The sequence below is a fragment of the Aquarana catesbeiana genome, linkage group LG04, assembly GCF_042186555.1.
Source record: "Aquarana catesbeiana isolate 2022-GZ linkage group LG04, ASM4218655v1, whole genome shotgun sequence".
In the NCBI taxonomy this organism is placed as follows: Eukaryota; Metazoa; Chordata; class Amphibia; order Anura; family Ranidae; genus Aquarana; species Aquarana catesbeiana.
This window is the reverse complement of record NC_133327.1, coordinates 247,856,346-247,876,360: the sequence shown is the minus strand read 5'-3', so window position 1 is coordinate 247,876,360 and position 20,015 is coordinate 247,856,346. Positions and strand designations below refer to the sequence as shown.

The 20,015-nt window shown below is 41.5% G+C and overlaps 1 protein-coding gene across 2 annotated transcripts in view; it reads right to left on the bottom strand.

Annotated features, from left to right (window-relative positions):
- The window catches only part of LOC141139846 (probable cation-transporting ATPase 13A4), a 268,626-nt gene extending 248,611 nt beyond the window's left edge, over positions 1–20,015 (bottom strand). The window contains exons 1-2 of one of the 2 annotated variants that reach the window (XM_073626375.1): positions 19,720–20,015; positions 13,781–13,954 (exon numbers count right to left, since the gene is read on the bottom strand). In XM_073626375.1, the coding sequence (XP_073482476.1) occupies positions 13,781–13,954; positions 19,720–19,890 (345 nt within the window). In that variant the 5' untranslated portion in view covers positions 19,891–20,015. The remainder of the gene's footprint in view (positions 1–13,780; positions 13,955–19,719) is intronic. The other variant, XM_073626374.1, reaches the window with a different exon arrangement.

Here is a 20,015-nt window from a genome sequence, read left to right as displayed (position 1 = left end):
TATTTCTTAAAGTGGCAGTTTAGTCAAAACTAACTCTAAACCTACTCTATGCCACATTCTAAGCCTAATCTATCTAACCCTGTAAAGAAAAAATCAATATACTTACCTGTTCTGCAGCTGCTTCGGTTCGGTGACAGGCTAAGCTGTAAGCGGCGGCTTTAGTGTGTGGGAGTGTGCAGGAGAGGCAGCCGGCAACGGAAGCCCCGTAGTAAGTTTATGGGTGACGTCACTTCTCAGGCATTTCCCAGCTGTTGTCAGTTGTCTCCTGCACACAGGTGACTGAACCAGAGTGACTGCAGAACAGGTAAGTATAGCATTTTTTTATTTACAGGGCAAGATGGATTAGGCTTAGAATGTAGCAGAGAGTAGGTTTAGCATTAGGATTTGACTAAACTTCCATTTTAACATGATCCACCACCAGATACAGCCCAAAGTATATTATCCTACTCCTGACTTGCATGGGGATACCAACTATTTGTGCATTAAATGTTTTTATCCATAGTAGGGCCCAGAAATAGGGTTGTGCATTTCTTTCCATGCTACTTAAAACACACTGCCACTGACATCAATGCTGACACTGACCCTAACACTGGGCTCCATTCACAAAATGGTATCTACTACTTTAAGAAATGCAGTAAAATACTGTGTAGCATTTTTCAAAACATTCTTTGGCATTCACTAAAAAAGCTTCTAAAATACTGCATGCAGTATTTTTCTGAAATGTGCAGTATTTATCTCATGAAACTATGTGGTAGCTTATCTCATGCGATATCCAGTGGGATGGATACAATGGGGAAGGATTAGAAGCCCTGTCAGTTTTTATTGCTAATAAAGAGGTAAAATGGTCTACTATTACTGCAGCACATGTATTAATACAAAAGAAAAAAGATGACTAGAATACCAAAGAGAAGCTGTTTTTACAGGACACACATGGTTTATCATGGTTTATTTTTACTAAGTTCAGTTAATTAAATAAAAAATATCTTTATAATTGTCAAATATTGAATAAAAATATTCTCAAAAATCAAGTATATATATACCCTTCTTCCACCAATATAAAATACAATGTTGTCTTTTTTATTGGTGGAAGAAGGGTATTTATATATGTGTGTGATTTTTCATACTATTTTGTTTCAATATTTGACATTTATAAAGATATTTTGTATTTACTTGAAGTGGATGTAAACCCCATTCATAAAATCTGACCTGGGCCCATATATTTGTAGTGTTTACTTATCTCTCTCCTAAGCTCTAAGTCCCATGTCTTTCTGCTGCTCTGTTCCTCTGTTATCAGCATGATAACTTCTGACAAGTTCTCTGACACAGGAGATAAAAGCAGCCTGAAATTTTTGTCAGGGTGGGTGCTTAGAGATAGATAGGCAGAGAGCTTGTCTATTCACAGTACAGCTCTGCAAGTTTATTCATTCCTCTGGCTATGTGAAGGGGGGTGGGTGCCTTTCCTCCAATCAGCTCTCACTAAGTGCAAGCCCAGACTCCACACCCACCCCTATTTATTGCTGAAACAAGAAGAAAGATTTGTAACACAATGTGCACATTCTAAAGAATGCAGAAACGGAAAGACAGCAGATATACAAGTAAAACTTAGGTAGGGAGATTTGTTTCACCTCTGTGTATTATCTGAGGCTGTTCACTTCACTGGGTATATGTGAGGGTTTACATCAACTTTAAAGTATAACTAAAGCAAATACTTTTGTTTTTAGGTTTGGATAGGATGGAGAGGTATTAGAGGCAATATTAGAGGTATTAGAACACTTATTAGGTTTTTACTGCAAGAGAAATGAAAAGAAAATCCTAAATTCTGGGTTGTCCCCAGAAAAGTAATAGGGGGGAAATTTTCCAATGGTGACCAAGCGATTTCCTCTTACTTCCAGTTTTATCGATGGGACAGGAAGTGAAGGTAAATATCCTCAATGGGACACAGATGGTAAAAAACTGCCGGGGGTCTAACCCTCCATTACTCTACCCAAAATGAAAAATAAAGTTTTGCCTTCAGTTACACTTTCAAGCAGCCTTTCTCAACCTTTTCAACACAGAGGAACCCTTGAAATATTTTTCCATTCTCAGGAAACCCCTGTTAAAAATTACTATATCTACAACTGATGATACATTAGTGTGATGGTCATTGGAAGAATGCTCCATACACTTGTGGTCACTGGGAAGAATAACCCAATAAAGTATCCCCACTACTAGGGATGAGCCGAACACCCCCCTGTTCGGTTCGCACCAGAACATGCGAACAGGAAAATAGTTTGTTCGAACACGCGAACGCCCTTAAAGTCTATGGGACACGAACATGAATAATCAAAAGTGCTAATTTTAAAGGCTTATATGCAAGTTATTGTCATAAAAAAGTGTTTGGGGACCCGGGTCCTGCCCCAGGGGACATGGATCAATGCAAAAAAAAGTTTTAAAAACGGCCGTTTTTTCGGGAGCAGTGATTTTAATAATGCTTAAAGTCAAACAATAAAAGTGTAATATCCCTTTAAATTTCGTACCTGGGGGATGGCTATAGTATGCCTGTAAAGGGATGCATGTTTCCCATGTTTAGAACAGTCTGACAGCAAAATGACATTTCAAAGGAAAAAAGTCATTTAAAACTACTCGCGGCTATTAATGAATTGTCGGTCAGACAATACACATAGAAGTTCATTGATAAAAACAGCATGGGAATTCCCCACAGGGGAACCCCGAACCAAAAGGTAAAAAAAAAAAATGAAGTGGGGGAACCCCTGCCAAAATTTAAATAAAAAATGATGTGGGGGTCCCCCTAAATTCCATACCAGACCCTTCAGGTCTGGTATGGATTTTAAGGGGAACCCCGCGCCAAAATTAAAAAAAAAATGGAGTGGGGTCCCCCCAAAAATCCATACCAGACCCTTATCCGAGCATGCAACCTGGCAGGCCACAGGAAAAGAGGGGGGATGAGAGAGCGCCCCCCCTCCTGAACCGTACCAGGCCACATGCCCTCAACATTGGGAGGGTGCTTTGGGGTAGCCCCCCAAAACACCTTGTCCCCATATTGATGAGGACAAGGGCCTCATCCCCACAACCCTGGCAGGTGGTTGTGGGGGTCTGCGGGCAGGGGGCTTATCGGAATCTGGAAGCCCCCTTTAACAAGGGGACCCCCAGATCCCGTCCCCCCCGTGTGAAATGGTAAGGGGGTACTACCATTTCACTAAAAAACTGTCAAAAATGTTAAAAATGACAAGAGACAGTTTTTGACAATTCCTTTATTTAAATGCTTCTTCTTTCTTCTTTCTTCTATCCTCCTTCATCTTCTTCTTCTGGTTCTTCTGGTTCTTCTTCCAGTGTTCTCGTCCAGCATCTCCTCCGCGGCGTCTTCTTCCCTTCTTCTCCTTGGGCCACTCCGCATCCATGATGGCATGGAGGGAGGCTCCCGCTCTTCTCTTCATCTTCTTCCCTTCTTCATCTTCTTCTCTTCTTCATCTTCTTCTCCGGGCCGCTCCGCATCCATGCTGGCATGGTGGGAGGCTCCCGCTGTGTGACGCGTCTCCTCTTCTGATGGTTCTTAAATAACGGGGGGCGGTGGCCACCCGGTGACCCCACTCCCCTTTGACGCACGGTGACTTGACAGGACTTCCCTGTGACGTCACGGGGAATGCCACAGGGAAGTCCCGTCATGCCCCGTGCATCAGAGGGGGGCGGGGTCACCGGGTGGTCCCCCCCCCCGTTGTTTAAGAACTATCAGAAGAGGAGACGCGTCACAAAGCGGGAGCCTCCCACCATGCCAGCATGGATGCGGAGCGGCCCGGAGAAGAAGATGAAGAAGAGAAGAATATGAAGAAGAGAAGAAGATGAAGAAGAGAAGAAGATAAAGAGAAGAGCGGGAGCCTCCCTCCATGCCATCATGGATGCGGAGCGGCCTGAGAAGAAGGGAAGAAGACACCGCGGAGGAGATGCTGGACGAGAACACCAGAGGAACAACTAGAAGAACCAGAAGAACCAGAAGAAGAAGAAGATGAAGGAAGATAGAAGAAGGAAGAAAGAAGAAGCATTTAAATAAAGGAATTGACAAAAACTGTCTCTTGTCATTTTTAACATTTTTGACAGTTTTTTAGTGAAATGGTAGGGGGTACTTTTGTACCCCCTACCATTTTACACAGGGGGGGCCGGGATCTGGGGGTCCCCTTGTTAAAGGGGCTTCCAGATTCCGATAAGCCCCCTGCCCGCAGACCCCCACAACCACCGGCCAGGGTTGTGGGGATGAGGCCCTTGTCTTCATCAACATGGGAACAAGGAGTTTTGGGGGGCTACCCCAAAGCACCCTCACAATGTTGAGGGCATGTGGCCTGGTACGGTTCAGGAGGGGGGGCGCTGTCTCGTCCCCCCCTCTTTTCCTGTGGCCTGCCAGGTTGCGTGCTCGGATAAGGGTCTGGTATGGATTTTTGGGGGGACCCCATGCCGTTTTTTAATTTTATTTTGGCGCGGGGTTCCCTTAATATCCATACCAGACCTGAAGGGCCTGGTATGGAATTTAGGGGGAACCCCCACATCATTTTTTTTTTAATTTTGGCCGTGGTTCCCCTTAATTTCCATACCAGACCTGAAGGGCCTGGTATGGAATTTAGGGGGACCCCCCACGTCATTTTTTTTTTAAATTTTGGTTCAGGGGGTTCCCCTGTGGGGAATTCCCATGCCGTTTTTATCAATGAACTTCTATGTGTATTGTCGGACCGGCAATGCAATAGCCGCGAGTAGTTTTAAATTACTTTTTTTCCTTTGAAATGTCATTTTGCTGTCAGACTGTTCTAAACACGGGAAACATGCGCCCCTTTACAGGCATACTATAGACACCCCCCAGCTACAAAATTTAAAGGGATATTACACTTTTATTGTTTGACTTTAAGCATTATTAAAATCACTGCTCCTGAAAAAACGGCTGTTTTTAAAACTTTTTTTTGCATTGATCCATGTCCCCTGGGGCAGGACCCAGGTGCCCAAACACTTTTTATGACAAAAAAATGCATATAAGCCTTTAAAATTAGCACTTTTGATTTCTCCCATAGACTTTTAAAGGGTGTTCCGCGGCATTCGAATTTGCCGCGAACACCCCAAATTGTTCGCTGTTCGGCGAACTTGCGAACAGCCGATGTTCGAGTCGAACATGAGTTCGACTCGAACTCGAAGCTCATCCCTACCCACTACATACTGTATATGACATATGTTCTAACAAGGGATTAGAAGTGATTTGAAGTGTTTGGAGTGATTGGGAGTTTTTATGCAGCAAATGATGCATGCATGTGCTTATATACACAAAAAAAAGTCTCAAACAAATTTGGTGAAATGACAGGAGAAAAAGAGTATGTTTTATTACTTGTAATGTGGATTTACTAAACGTAATGGGGTTGATTTACTAAAGGCACATAGACTGTGCACTTTGCAACTGAAGTTGCTCCAGAGCTTGGTAAATGAGTAGGAGCTCTCCTGACTTCCATCATCCAATCATATGCAAGCAAAAATTCTGTTTTTTTCCTTGAATGTGATTGGGTATTCTTTGTAAAGTGAAGATTTACCTCATGTACTAAGCTCTGGAGCAACTTGCAAATTGCACAGTCTATTTTTCTTAAAGTAGAACTATAGGCACAACTTTTTTTTCCCCATTTTAGGTAGAGTAAGGGAGGGTTATAACCCCTATCCGTTTTTTTAAAATGATTATTTATTTTTTAATCTGTGTTCCCATTGGAAAGTGTCCCCTTTACTTTTCTGGGGACAACCCAAAATTTGGTATTTTCATTCACTTTCACTTTCAATGATAATGGTAAACAGGACGAGTAGAGAAGGTGAATTTACCTAATGGGGGCACACAGCAATAAAAATTGACAGGTGTTCTAATCCACGTCCACTCTATCCAACACTAAAAAAAAGTTCTTTTAGTTATACTTTGAGTAAATCAACCCCAATGATTTTCATATTTCTATATTTAGGTTTCTATGTATTACTGTTGAGAGAACTGATCCAAAAAGGCAGATACTACTCAAAATTATTATAAAAACTATTATATTATGACATTCCTTAAATAGGGCATGCCTGGACCACTACTTAATTACCACATGCATTTAGTTATTTATTTCCTTCTGGCATTTTCACCCCCTTCCTGCCCAGGCCAATTTTCAGCTTTCAGCGCTGTCGCACTTTGAATAACAATTGCGCGGTCATACTACACTGTACCCAAATGAAATTTTTATCATTTTTTCCCCACTAATATAGCTTTCTTTTGGTGGTATTTGAACACCCCTGCGTTTTTTATTTCTTGTGCTATAAACAAAACAATGGTGACAAGTTTGAAAAACACAATATTTTTTACTTTTTGCTATAATAAGTATCCAAATTTTTTTTTTTTTTTAACCACTTGACGACCGCCTCACGCCGATGTACGTCGGCAAAGTGGCACGGACAGGCAAAATCACGTACAGGGTACGTGATTTGCCTTCCGCGGGTGGGGGGTCCGATCGGACCCCCCCCCCGGTGCCCGAGGCGGTCGTCTTTTGTCCAGCGGCGATCGGTGATGAGGGGGAGACCATCCGTTCGTGGCCCCCCCCTCGCGATCGCCGCCGGCCAATGAAAACACTCCTTTGCTGCTGTATGCTAAACAGCAGCAAAGGAAGTGATGTCATCTCCCCTCGGGTCGGTATTTTCCGTTCCGGCCCGAGGAGAGAAGACATCTATGTGAGTGCACCAACACACACACACACAGTAGAACATGCCAGGCACACAAAACACCCCGATCCCCCCCCCGATCGCCCCCCGATCCCCCCCCAATCACCCCCCCCCCCCCTGTCACAAACTGACACCAGCAGTTTTTTTTTTTTTTCTGATTACTGCATAGTGTCAGTTTGTGACAGTTACAGTGTTGGGACAGTGAGTATTACCCCCCTTTAGGTCTAGGGTACCCCCCTAACCCCCCCTAATAAAGTTTTAACCCCTTGATCACCCCCTGTCACCAGTGTCACTAAGCGATCATTTTTCTGATCGCTGTATTAGTGTCGCTGGTGACGCTAGTTAGTGAGGTAAATATTTAGGTTCGCCGTCAGCGTTTTATAGCGTCAGGGACCCCCATATACTACCTAATAAATGTTTTAACCCCTTGATTGCCCCCTAGTTAACCCTTTCACCACTGATCACCGTATAACCGTTACGGATGACGCTGGTTAGTTTGTTTATTTTTTATAGTGTCAGGGCACCCGCCGTTTATTACCAAATAAAGGTTTAGCCCCCTGATCGCCCGGCGGTGATATGCGTCGCCCCAGGCAGCGTCAGATTAGCGCCAGTACCGCTAACACCCACGCATGCAGCATACGCCTCCCTTAGTGGTATAGTATCTGATCGGATCAATATCTGATCCGATCAGATCTATACTAGCGTCCCCAGCAGTTTAGGGTTCCCAAAAACGCAGTGTTAGCGGGATCAGCCCAGATACCTGCTAGCACCTGCGTTTTGTGCCTCCGCCCAGCCCACCTAAGTGCAGTATCGATCGATCACTGTCACTTACAAAACACTAAACGCATAACTGCAGCGTTCGCAGAGTCAGGCCTGATCCCTGCGATCGCTAACAGTTTTTTTGGTAGCATTTTGGTGAACTGGCAAGCACCAGCCCCAGGCGTCAGGTTAGCGCCAGTAGCGCTAACACCCACGCACGCAGCATACGCCTCCCTTAGTGGTATAGTATCTGAACGGATCAATATCTGATCCGATCAGATCTATACTAGCGTCCCCAGCAGTTTAGGGTTCCCAAAAACGCAGTGTTAGCGGAATCAGCCCAGATACCTGCTAGCACCTGCGTTTTGCCCCTCCGCCCGGCCCAGCCCAGCCCACCCAAGTGCAGTATCGATCGATCACTGTCACTTACAAAACACTAAACGCATAACTGCAGCGTTCGCAGAGTCAGGCCTGATCCCTGCGATCGCTAACAGTTTTTTTTGTAGCGTTTTGGTGAACTGGCAAGCACCAGCCCCAGGCAGCGTCAGATTAGCGCCAGTACCGCTAACACCCACGCACGCACCGTACACCTCCCTTAGTGGTATAGTATCTGATCGCATCAATATCTGATCCGATCAGATCTATACTAGCGTCACCAGCAGTTTAGGGTTCCCAAAAACGCAGTGTTAGCGGGATCAGCCCAGATACCTGCTAGCACCTGCGTTTTGCCCCTCCGCCCGGCCCGGCCCAGCCCACCCAAGTGCAGTATCGATCGATCACTGACACTTACAAAACACTAAACGCATAACTGCAGCGTTCGCAGAGTCAGGCCTGATCCCTGCGATCGCTAACGTTTTTTGGTAGCGTTTTGGTGAACTGGCAAGCGCCAGCGGCCTAGTACACCCCGGTCGTAGTCAAACCAGCACTGCAGTAACACGTGGTGACGTGGCGAGTCCCATAAGTGCAGTTGAAGCTGGTGAGGTGGCAAGCACAAGTAGTGTCCCGCTGCCACCAAAAAGACAAACACAGGCCCATCGTGCCCATAGTGCCCTTCCTGCTGCATTCGCCAATCCTAATTGGGAACCCACCGCTTCTGCAGCGCCCGTACTTCCCCCATTCACATCCCCAACCAAATGCAGTCGGCTGCATGAGAGGCATTTTTATGTCCTCCCGAGTACCCCTACCCAACGAACCCCCCAAAAAAGATGTCATGTCTGCAGCAAGCGCGGATATAGGCGTGACACCCGCTATTATTGTCCCTCCTGTCCTGACAATCCTGGTCTTTGCATTGGTGAATGTTTTGAACGCTACCATTCACTAGTTGAGTTTTAGCGTAGGGTACAGCATTGCACAGACTAGGCACACTTTCACAGGGTCTCCCAAGATGCCATCGCATTTTGAGAGACCCGAACCTGGAACCAGTTACCGTTATAAAAGTTAGTTACAAAAAAAGTGTAAAAAAAAAAAAAAATATGAAATAAAAAAAAATAGTTGTTGTTTTATTGTTCTCTCTCTCTCTATTCTCTCTCTCTATTGTTCTGCTCTTTTTTACTGTATTCTATTCTGCAATGTTTTATTGTTATTGTTATTGTTATTATGTTTTATCATGTTTGTTTTTCAGGTGTGTAATTATTTACACTTTACTGTGCTTTATTGTTAACCATTGTTAACCATTTTTTTGTCTTCAGGTACGCCATTCACGACTTTGAGTGGTTATACCAGAATGATGCCTGCAGGTTTAGGTATCATCTTGGTATCATTCTTTTCAGCCAGCGGTCGGCTTTCATGTAAAAGCAATCCTAGCGGCTAATTAGCCTCTAGACTGCTTTTACAAGCCGTGGGAGGGAATGCCCCCCCCCCACCGTCTTCCGTGTTTTTCTCTGGCTCTCCTGTCTCAACAGGGAACCTGAGAATGCAGCCGGTGATTCAGCCAGCTGACCATAGAGCTGATCAGAGACCAGAGTGGCTCCAAACATCTCTATGGCCTAAGAAACCGGAAGCTACGAGTATTTCATGACTTAGATTTCGCCGGATGTAAATAGCGCCATTGGGAAATTGGGGAAGCATTTTATCACACCGATCTTGGTGTGGTCAGATGCTTTGAGGGCAGAGGAGAGATCTAGGGTCTAATAGACCACAATTTTTTCAAAAAAGAGTACCTGTCACTACCTATTGCTATCATAGGGGATATTTACATTCCCCGAGATAACAATAAAAATGATTAAAAAAAAAAATATGAAAGGAACAGTTTAAAAGTAAGATTAAAAAAGCAAAAAAATAATAAAGAAAAAAAAAAAAAAAAAAAAAAAACACCCCTGTCGCCCCCTGCTCTCGCGCTAAGGCGAACGCAAGCGGCGGTCTGTCGTCAAACATAAACAGCAATTGCACCATGCATGTGAGGTATCACCGCGAAGGCCAGATCGAGTGCAGTAATTTTTCCAGTAGACCTCCTCTGTAAATCTAAAGTGGTAACCTGTAAAGGCTTTTGAAGGCTTTTAAACATGTATTTATTTTGTTGCCACTGCACGTTTGTGCGCAATTTTAAAGCATGTCATGTTTGGTATCCATGTACTCGGCCTAAGATCATCTTTTTTATTTCATCAAACATTTGGGCAATATAGCGTGTTTTAGTGCATTAAAATTTAAAAAAGTGTGTTTTTTCCCCAAAAAATGCGTTTGAAAAATCGCTGCGCAATTACTGTGTGAAAAAAAAAAATGAAACACCCACCATTTTAATCTGTAGGGCATTTGCTTTAAAAAAATATATAATGTTTGGGGGTTCAAAGTAATTTTTTTGCAAAAAAAAAAAACTTTTTCATGTAAACAATAAGTGTCAGAAAGGGCTTTGTCTTCAAGTGGTTAGAAGAGTGGGTGATGTGTGACATAAGCTTCTAAATGTTGTGCATAAAATGCCAGGACAGTTCAAAACCCCCCCAAATGACCCCATTTTGGAAAGTAGACACCCCAAGCTATTTGCTGAGAGGCATGTCGAGTCCATGGAATATTTTATATTGCGACACAAGTTGCGGGAAAGAGACAAATTTTTTTTTTTTTTTGCACAAAGTTGTCACTAAATGATATATTGCTCAAACATGCCATGGAAATATGTGAAATTACACCCCAAAATACATTCTGCTGCTTCTCCTGAGTACGGGGATACCACATGTGTGAGACTTTTTGGGAGCCTAGCCGCGTACGGGACCCCGAAAACCAAGCACCGCCTTCAGGCTTTCTAAGGGCGTGAATTTTTAATTTCACTCTTCACTGCCTATCACAGTTTCGGAGGCCATGGAATGCCCAGGTGGCACAAAACCCCCCCAAATGACCCCATTTTGGAAAGTAGACACCCCAAGCTATTTGCTGAGAGGTATAGTGAGTATTTTGCAGACCTCACTTTTTGTCACAAAGTTTTGAAAATTGAAAAAAGAAAAAAAAAAAATGTTTTTTCTTGTCTTTCTTCATTTTCAAAAACAAATGAGAGCTGCAAAATACTCACCATGCCTTTCAGCAAATAGCTTGGGGTGTCTACTTTCCAAAATGGGGTCATTTGGGGGGGTTTTGTGCCACCTGGGCATTCCATGGCCTCCGAAACTGTGATAGGCAGTAAAGAGTGAAATCAAAAATTTTCACCCTTAGAAATCCTGAAGGCAGTGATTGGTTTTCGGGGTCCAGTACGCGGCTAGGCTCCCAAAAAGTCCCACACATGTGGTATCCCCATACTCAGGAGAAGCAGCTAAATGTATTTTGGGGTGCAATTCCACATATGCCCATGGCCTGTGTGAGCAATATATCATTTAGTGACAACTTTATGAAAAAAAAAAAAAAAAAAAAAAAAAAAAGTGTCACTTTCCCGCAACTTGTGTCAAAATATAAAATATTCCATGGACTCAATATGCCTCTCAGCAAATAGCTTGGGGTGTCTACTTTCCAAAATGGGGTCATTTTGGGGGGTTTTGTGCCACCTGGGCATTCCATGGCCTCCGAAACTGTGATAGGCAGTGAAGAGTGAAAGCAAAAATTTACACCCTTAGAAATCCTGAAGGCGGTGATTGGTTTTCGGGGCCCCGTACGCGGCTAGGCTCCCAAAAAGTCCCACACATGTGGTATCCCCATACTCAGGAGAAGCAGCTAAATGTATTTTGGGGTGCAATTCCACATAGGCCCATGGCCTGTGTGAGCAATATATCATTTAGTGACGACTTTTTGTAAATATTTTTTTTTTTTTTTTTTTTTGTCATTTTTCAATTACTTGGGACAAAAAAAATAAATATTCAATGGGTTCAACATGCCTCTCAGCAATTTCCTTGGGGTGTCTACTTTCCAAAATGGGGTCATTTGGGGGGGTTTTGTACTGCCCTGCCATTTTAGCACCTCAAGAAATGACATAGGCAGTCATAAACTAAAAGCTGTGTAAATTCCAGAAAATGTACCCTAGTTTGTAGACGCTATAACTTTTGCGCAAACCAATAAATATACGCTTATTGACATTTTTTTTACCAAAGACATGTGGCTGAATACATTTTGGCCTAAATGTATGACTAAAATTTAGTTTATTGGATTTTTTTTATAACAAAAAGTAGAAAATATCATTTTTTTTCAAAATTTTCGGTCTTTTTCCGTTTATAGCGCAAAAAATAAAAACCGCAGAGGTGATCAAATACCATCAAAAGAAAGCTCTATTTGTGGGAAGAAAAGGACGCAAATTTCGTTTGGGTACAGCATTGCATGACCGCGCAATTAGCAGTTAAAGCGACGCAGTGCCAAATTGGAAAAAGACCTCTGGTCCTTAGGCAGCATAATGGTCCGGGGCTCAAGTGGTTAAACAAATGTTTTTCTCAGTTTAGGCCGATACGTATTCTTCTACACATTTTTGGTAAAAAATATCGCAATAAGCGTATATTTATTGGTTTGCGCAAAAGTTATAGCATCTACAAAATAAGGGGATAGATTTATAGCATTTTTATTATTATTTTTTTTTTACTAGTAATGGCGGCGATCTGCGATTTTTATCATGACTGCGATATTGCGGCGGACACATCGGACAATTTTGACACGTTTTTGGGACCATTCCCATTTATACAGCGATCCGTGCTATAAAAATGCATTGATTACTGTATAAATGTGACTGGCAATGAAGGGGTTAACCAGGAGGGGGTGCTGTAGGGGTTAATGTGTTGCTAGGGAGTGATTCTAACTGTGGGGGGAGGGGATTCACAAGGGGAGGAGACCGATCGTTGTTCCTCTGTACAAGGAACATACCATCAGTCTCCTCCCATCTGACAGGACGTGGATCTGTGTGTTTACACACACAGATCCACGGTCCTGCTCGGTTACCGGGCAATCGCGGGTGCTCGGCGGACATCGCGGCCGCCAGGCACGCGCACCGGGACCCCCCGAGCGATGCGGCGGGCGCGCGCACCCCCTTCATATGACGGCGGCCCAGGATAACAGCTGCACCGCCCCGCCGTCATATGACGACGGGCGGGCAGCAAGTGGTTAATGCCTTTCCATGCAGTGTTTACCGAGCGGTTTGATCGTTTTGTGATAAATATCGCAAAACGTTTTAGGACTGCATGCGATATTTAGGGAAAATGTGTCCAGACACCTAAATACCGAATGCGATCTGCTTTAGTGAATGGAACCCACAAACACTAATCTAGATCAAGTCCTAATCTATTTCATCTTCTTTTTTATTATTATTGTTATTATTATTTTTAACAGACACAAAGATAAATTGTGTATTTTTCTCTTCACAAATGTTCTGAGGAGAAAGAGGTACAGGGATCATATCATCAGGAGCCTGTTCTACTGGTTCCTGATCGTTACTTGAAAATAGTCAGTAGATGGCACTGTTCACAAAATAATGGCAACTATTATTCATCTTGCTTCAAGTTAATGTAAAACAAACAGATGACGCCCAAGGTTTTATTATTAATTACTCTGCAAACACTAAGGTAAAACCAAATAATGAGTCTTAGGTGACCAATAGAAAACACATTGGGGTGTATTCATTAAAAAAATCATATAGCTGTGCTCCTAATGAAATTGCATGTCATTTCGTTCTGGGGCAAAATGTAATATTCTTTGGCTATGTTATCTGCAATTTGAATGTATGAATGTGGAAAATACCACATTATGGCCACTACATGGCACTGAAGAGCACACTTATTATCGCACCATCTAGTGGCCATAATGTAGTATTTTCCACCTTCACATATTCAAATTGCAGAGAATATAGCTGGAGAACATTCGATTTTGCCTCATTCGCACAGAATTAATTATGATGGAGCTTTGGTACTACTTGCTGCTGCAAAACACTCACCGTAGTTCTAAGTAATATAACATCTGCTTGTTCCAGGTCACATGAGACACAATGACAATAGACATCCCATTCTGGTTTCCAGTAAAATATTAGTAGAAGCAAGCCTAGAGAGAAAATGTACGCAAAAATGCAGAAGACTTGTCTCCATGTCTCTGATCTGAATCCAACGAGCTCCTGATAAATGAAATGCACCAAAACTGTCACTGACCAGGTACTGAATAAATATGAACTAAATGAGCCTGGTAAGCTATAATGATTTATTGTTTTTGTTTAGATATACTTTTGGATATACTTTAATATATATATATATATATATATATATATATATATATATATATATGTATATATATACTGTATATAATCATAAACTGATGGTAATTTGCACTTTCCCATTGGGTTGCAGCCAGCAAATACACTATCCCACGTGTTACTTACAATAAAAAACCCAAAAGAAAACCAGCACTTCTCAAACTGCCAGAGTAGTAACAATTCAGTAAACCTCTTCACAATCCATTCTAGCCTCTGTAGTGTCTTTACTTCTCATAGGAAGATTATCTCATGATTGCAGCACTCTCCCTCTCCTTATTGCAACAACATTATCATGAGATAATGTTACTACTCTGGCAGTTTAGGAAGCACCGGCTTTTCTTATTTTTTTCTTATTTTTTTTATATTATATATATATATACATATATACACAGTTGTACTCATAAGTTTACATACCCTGGCAGAATGTATGATTTCTTGGCCATTTTTCAGATAATATGAATGATAACACAAAAGCTTTTCTTTCACTCATGGTTAGTGTTTGGCTGAAGCCATTTATTATCAATCAACTGTGTTTACTCTTTTAAAATCATAACGGCAATAGAAACTACCCAAATGACCCTGATCAAAAGTTTACATTCCCCAGTTCTTAATACCGTGTATTGCCCACTTTAACATCAATAACAGCTTGAAGTCTTTTGTGGTATTTGTGGATGAGGCTCTTTATCTTCTCAGATGGTAAAGCTGCCAATTCCTCTTGGCAAAAAGCCTCCAGTTCCTGTAAATTCTTGGGCCATCTTGCATGAACTGCATGTTTAAGATCTCCCCAGAGTGGCTCAATGATATTGAGGTCAGTAGACTGAGATAGCCACTGCAGAACCTTCACTTTATTCTGCTGTAGCCAATGACAGGTCAACTTGGCCTTATGTTTTGGATCATTGTCATGTTGGAATGTCCAAGTACGTCCCATGCGCAGCTACCTGGCTGATGAATGCAAATGTTCCTCCAGTATGTTTTGATAACATACTGCATTCATCTTGCCATCAATTTTGACCAAATTCCCTGTGCCTTTGTAGCTCACACATCCCCAAAACATCAGTGATCCACCTCCATGTTTCACAGTAGGAATGGTGTACCTTTCAACATGGGCCTTGTTGACTCCACTCCAAATGTAGTGTTTTTTGTTGTGGCCAAAAAGCTCAATTTTGGTCTCATCACTCCAAATGACTTTGTGTTAGAAGGTTTAAGGCTTGTCTCTTTGCTGTTTGCTGTATTGTAAGCGGGATACTTTGTGGCATTTGCATAGTAATGGCTTTCTTCTGGCGACTCGACCATGCAGCCCATCTTTCTTCAAGTGCCTCCTTATTGTGCATCTTGAAACAGCCACACCGCATGTTTTCAGAGAGTCCTGTATTTCACCTGAAGTTATTTGTGGTTTTTCTTTGCATCCCGAACAATTTTCCTGGCAGTTGTGGCTGAAATTTTAGTTGGTCTACCTGACCGTGGTTTGGTTTCAACAGAACCCCTCATTTTCCACTTCTCGATTAGAGTTTGAATACTGCTGATTGGCATTCTCAATTACTATCTTTTTATATCCCTTTCCTGTTTTATACAGTTCAACTACCTTTTCCCGCAGATCCTTTGACAATTCTTTTGCTTTCCCCATGACTTTCCAGAAACGTCAGTGCAGCACTGGATGATAGATGCAAGGGTCTGTCGGGAGCCCAGAAACTCATTGACTTTTTACACACACACTAATTACAAGCAAACAGATCAAAAGTGAGGATGGTTACCTTTAACCACTTCAGCCCCGGAAGGATTTGCCCCCTTCCTGACCAGGCCATTTTTTGCGATACGGCACTGCGTTGCTTTAACTGAAAATTGCGCAGTCATGCGATGTTGTACCCAAACAAAATTTATGTCATTTTTTTCCCCACAAATAGAGCTTGATCACCTCTGTGGTTTTTATTTTTTGCGCTATAAACAAAAAAAGAACGACAATTTTGCAATAAACACAATATTTAGTAGTTTTTGCTTTAATAAATATCCCCAATTTTTTTTTTAAAAAACAAATTTTTTCCTCAGTTTAAGCCGATATGTATTCTTCTACATATTTTTGGTAAAACATCGCAATGAGCATATATTGATTGGTTTGCGCAAAAGTTATAACATCTACAAAACAGGGGATAGATTTATGTTATTTTACTATTAATTTTTTTACTAGTAATGGCGGCGATCTGCGATTTTTATCAGGACTGCGACATTGCGACGGACAGATCGGACACTTTTGACACTATTTTGGACCATTGACATTTATACAGCGATCAGAGCTAAAAATAGCCATTGATTACTGTATAAATGTCACTGGCAAGGAAGGGGTTAACACTAGGGTGCGATCAAGGCGTTTACTATGTTCCCTGGGTGTGTTCTAACTGTGGGGGGATGGGACCGACTAGGGGAGGAGAGAGATCGGTGTTCATACTTAGTATGAACTTTGAGACAGAGAAAATTCCCCTAGTGGACTTTTAAGGCACATATAAAGGAATATTTAGGAGAGTATGTAGAGTAAAACGCCAGTTTATTCGTTACAAAAAAGTTTCTCAAGTAAATATCAAACAAGTGACATAAGTAAAAACAGGGAATGCAGTTCTATAGATATAAATCTAGTGATACCAATACGCTTGTACCCGACGCGTTTCGGAGTTGCTTTTTGCCTCCTTCTTCAGGGGTGGTTGTAAGCTTTAAACAGAGATTTCTGTGTAGGAAATGGCATATATAACATATATATAGTAAATATGCGTAAAAATCAAACCAAAGAGCGTAGAAATACATAAATATACATTTCTTCGTTTACACTTACATTGGTATCTATAGTTATTGGTTATGCATTCCAAGAGGTTTAAAAGAAGACAAACATGTTGACACATACTGCACTTGCAGTATGTGTCAACATGTTTGTCTTCTTTTAAACCTCTTGGAATGCATAACCAATAACTATAGATACCAATGTAAGTGTAAACAAAGAAATGTATATTTATGTATTTCTACGCTCTTTGGTTTGATTTTTACGCATATTTACTATATATATGTTATATATGCCATTTCCTACACAGAAATCTCTGTTTAAAGCTTACAACCCCCCCTGAAGAAGGAGGCAAAAAGCAACTCCGAAACGCGTCGGGTACAAGCGTATTGGTATCACTAGTTTTATATCTATAGAACTGCATTCCCTGTTTTTACTTATGTCACTTGTTTGATATTTACTTGAGAAACTTTTTTGTAACGAATAAACTGGCGTTTTACTCTACATACTCTCCTAAATATTCCTTTATATGTGCCTTAAAAGTCCACTAGGGGAATTTTCTCTGTCTCAAATTTTGAATTTAGGATGTGGCACAATTTGCAGATAATTAGCCGATCAAACCCCTGTTCATACTTAGTATGAACACACAATCTCTCTCCTCTCCCCTGAGAGAACTGGGATTTGTGTGTTTACACACACAGATCCCGGTTCTCGCTCTGTCACTAGCGATCGCAGGTGCCCAGCAGTCATTGTGCCCACTGGGCACACACATCGGCTCCGGGGACATGCGGCGGGCGTGTGCGCGCGCCTGCTGTGACGTCTAAAAGGAGTGACATACAGCTAAGGCGATTTGCCCAGCGGAGCCAATCTGCCACAGTATAACTGCGGTGGCTGGTCGGCTAGTGGTTAATAGTCATTCAAACCCCTTTGTGTCAACTTGTGTGCATGTTATCAGGCCAAAATCACCAGGGTATGTAAACTTTTGATCAGGGTCATTTGGGTAGTTTCTGTTCCTATTATAATTTAAAAAGAGTAAACACATTTGATTGATAGTAAATGGCTTCAGCCAAATGCTAACCACGAGTGAAAGAAATGTTTTTGTGAAATCATAAATTCTGCCAGGATATGTAAACTTATGAGCACAACTATATATGTATATATATATATATATATATATATATATATATATATATATATATATATATATATATATATATATAGTCATATAATCAGTGTAGTCTTATTCTGAACAAACCGGTTAAACATGTTTGGCAACACTACTGTCTGAAGTCAGGCAGAAGTATTATGCCATGTATTTACTGCTAGCTACTGCATTAAAGTGTTCCAATAGATAATATAGGCAAATATCCTGCAAAGAAATACATTCATACATCAAATACAGGTGGTGTAAGTATCTGAAATTGGCCTAGTATCAGAATATCAGCCTTGTGCAGCAGAGTTGGAATATGAAAAGAAAAAGCAGTACACGTGAACATCAGTTCTTCTACTGACATGAAGAATGTTGATAGAAAGAGAAAGCAGAGTGACAGAGTGAAGAGCTCATCGCTGTGCTGCTTCTCATTTCACTGCCAGTCAAAGGCTGGGGCGCGTCCATGGTAACCTGGGCTCAGAGAAAGAGGGTTAAAACATACAGGCATCAGACTGGGGACAAATCTGTTTTGTATATATTTTAAAAGGCTATTCATTTTTATCCTGTTATTATTAGCTAAAGTTCTGCTTTGAAGCCTCTTTTACAAAATCAACCATTACTTTATCTTCTGTACTTGTAAAAAGGCTGGTACCCATTTGGACTTGAACTTTTCTTTGTATGGGAAACTTCATGATGTTACCGCCCCTCTTCTCCACCTTGTCCAAGCAGAGAAGGTCTTGTATTCATGGAAAAAATACAAGGTGTTCTATAAATGGTGGCAGTGCCCAGAGAGCGAGATGATTGTTTCTATACCTGTAGTAGTGATTGTCAATGTTCCTACAGGTATGAGATATGCATACTTAGAATGTGCCAAGCTGGACCAATGTAACTATACAATACAGATAATTCCCGGATTTCAAATTTAAGGCAACTCTTTATAAACAGAACACACAAAAAAAAATTAACAGTAAGACAGAGGCTCTAGACAATTCCTACTTAATCCAATGCTCATAGACAAAAGTTTTGAGTTTATAAACAGTATACTTTAGTGAGACAGCTAAGTGGGAATTACCTCTCCAAATTATCTTTTTTTACCAAATGCTCAGGATTTGAAGGCTCCATGAGCATTATGCAGAAAAAAAACTGTTCTAGTAAGATGCACCAAATGATGCCTGGCAGTGTCGAACAGTAAATTATGAGCTCATTTTTACCTCTCCTCATTCTATGGAAAGGGGTAGGCTTGCAGTTCGCAGATCCAACTGCCTTGAAAGCAAAAATAGCTAAATCTAAATAGGGTGACTTGAAAATCACAGAAAGTAACATGAAGTTAAAATATCACCAGCACTCCAAATAAAGGCATTTCAATACTTATTTTGAGGACTGCCTTAATTCATAAGAAACCAATATTTTGAGACCTTGCAAGGCCCCTGACTCAAAGAGATATTTGTAACGTGGGCTTCCTTAAGGCAATGTACATCCCTTCAGACTGCTGATGACTTCATATTTGGCTGTGGCACAGCACTATCTTCAGAAATAACAACACCATCTGTAACAATAACAGCACCACCCATTGCAATCACTTTGAGTATCCAACAATTATTTAAGGGTTAAGCACTGTGGAGGGTGCAGCTTCTATTTGGACTATACCACAGTACATACAATCGTCCTCTAAACACTGACTTTATAAGAACATCATTTAAATTATCACGTAACTTATACCATCTCATTCTCTTCCCCACGATTGATCAAAGCACAGCTGTCTGTCTTCTTTTTGTTGCAATCCATTTTTGGTTTCTTCTCCGTGGTAAATTCAATAGAAGTAGTAGGTAACACAGATGACATCCCGATAGTTCTGTGCAATATAATCTTCAGTTTTCCTTTTTGCCTCATAAGTTGGTACACACCCTTGTAATTGAATTACCTCCACCTAGATGTCCCATAGGATTGCATATTGCATTTATAAATATTGCATTTAAATATAAACTTGTTGGTCCAGTCGCTGGCAGAGAACAGTG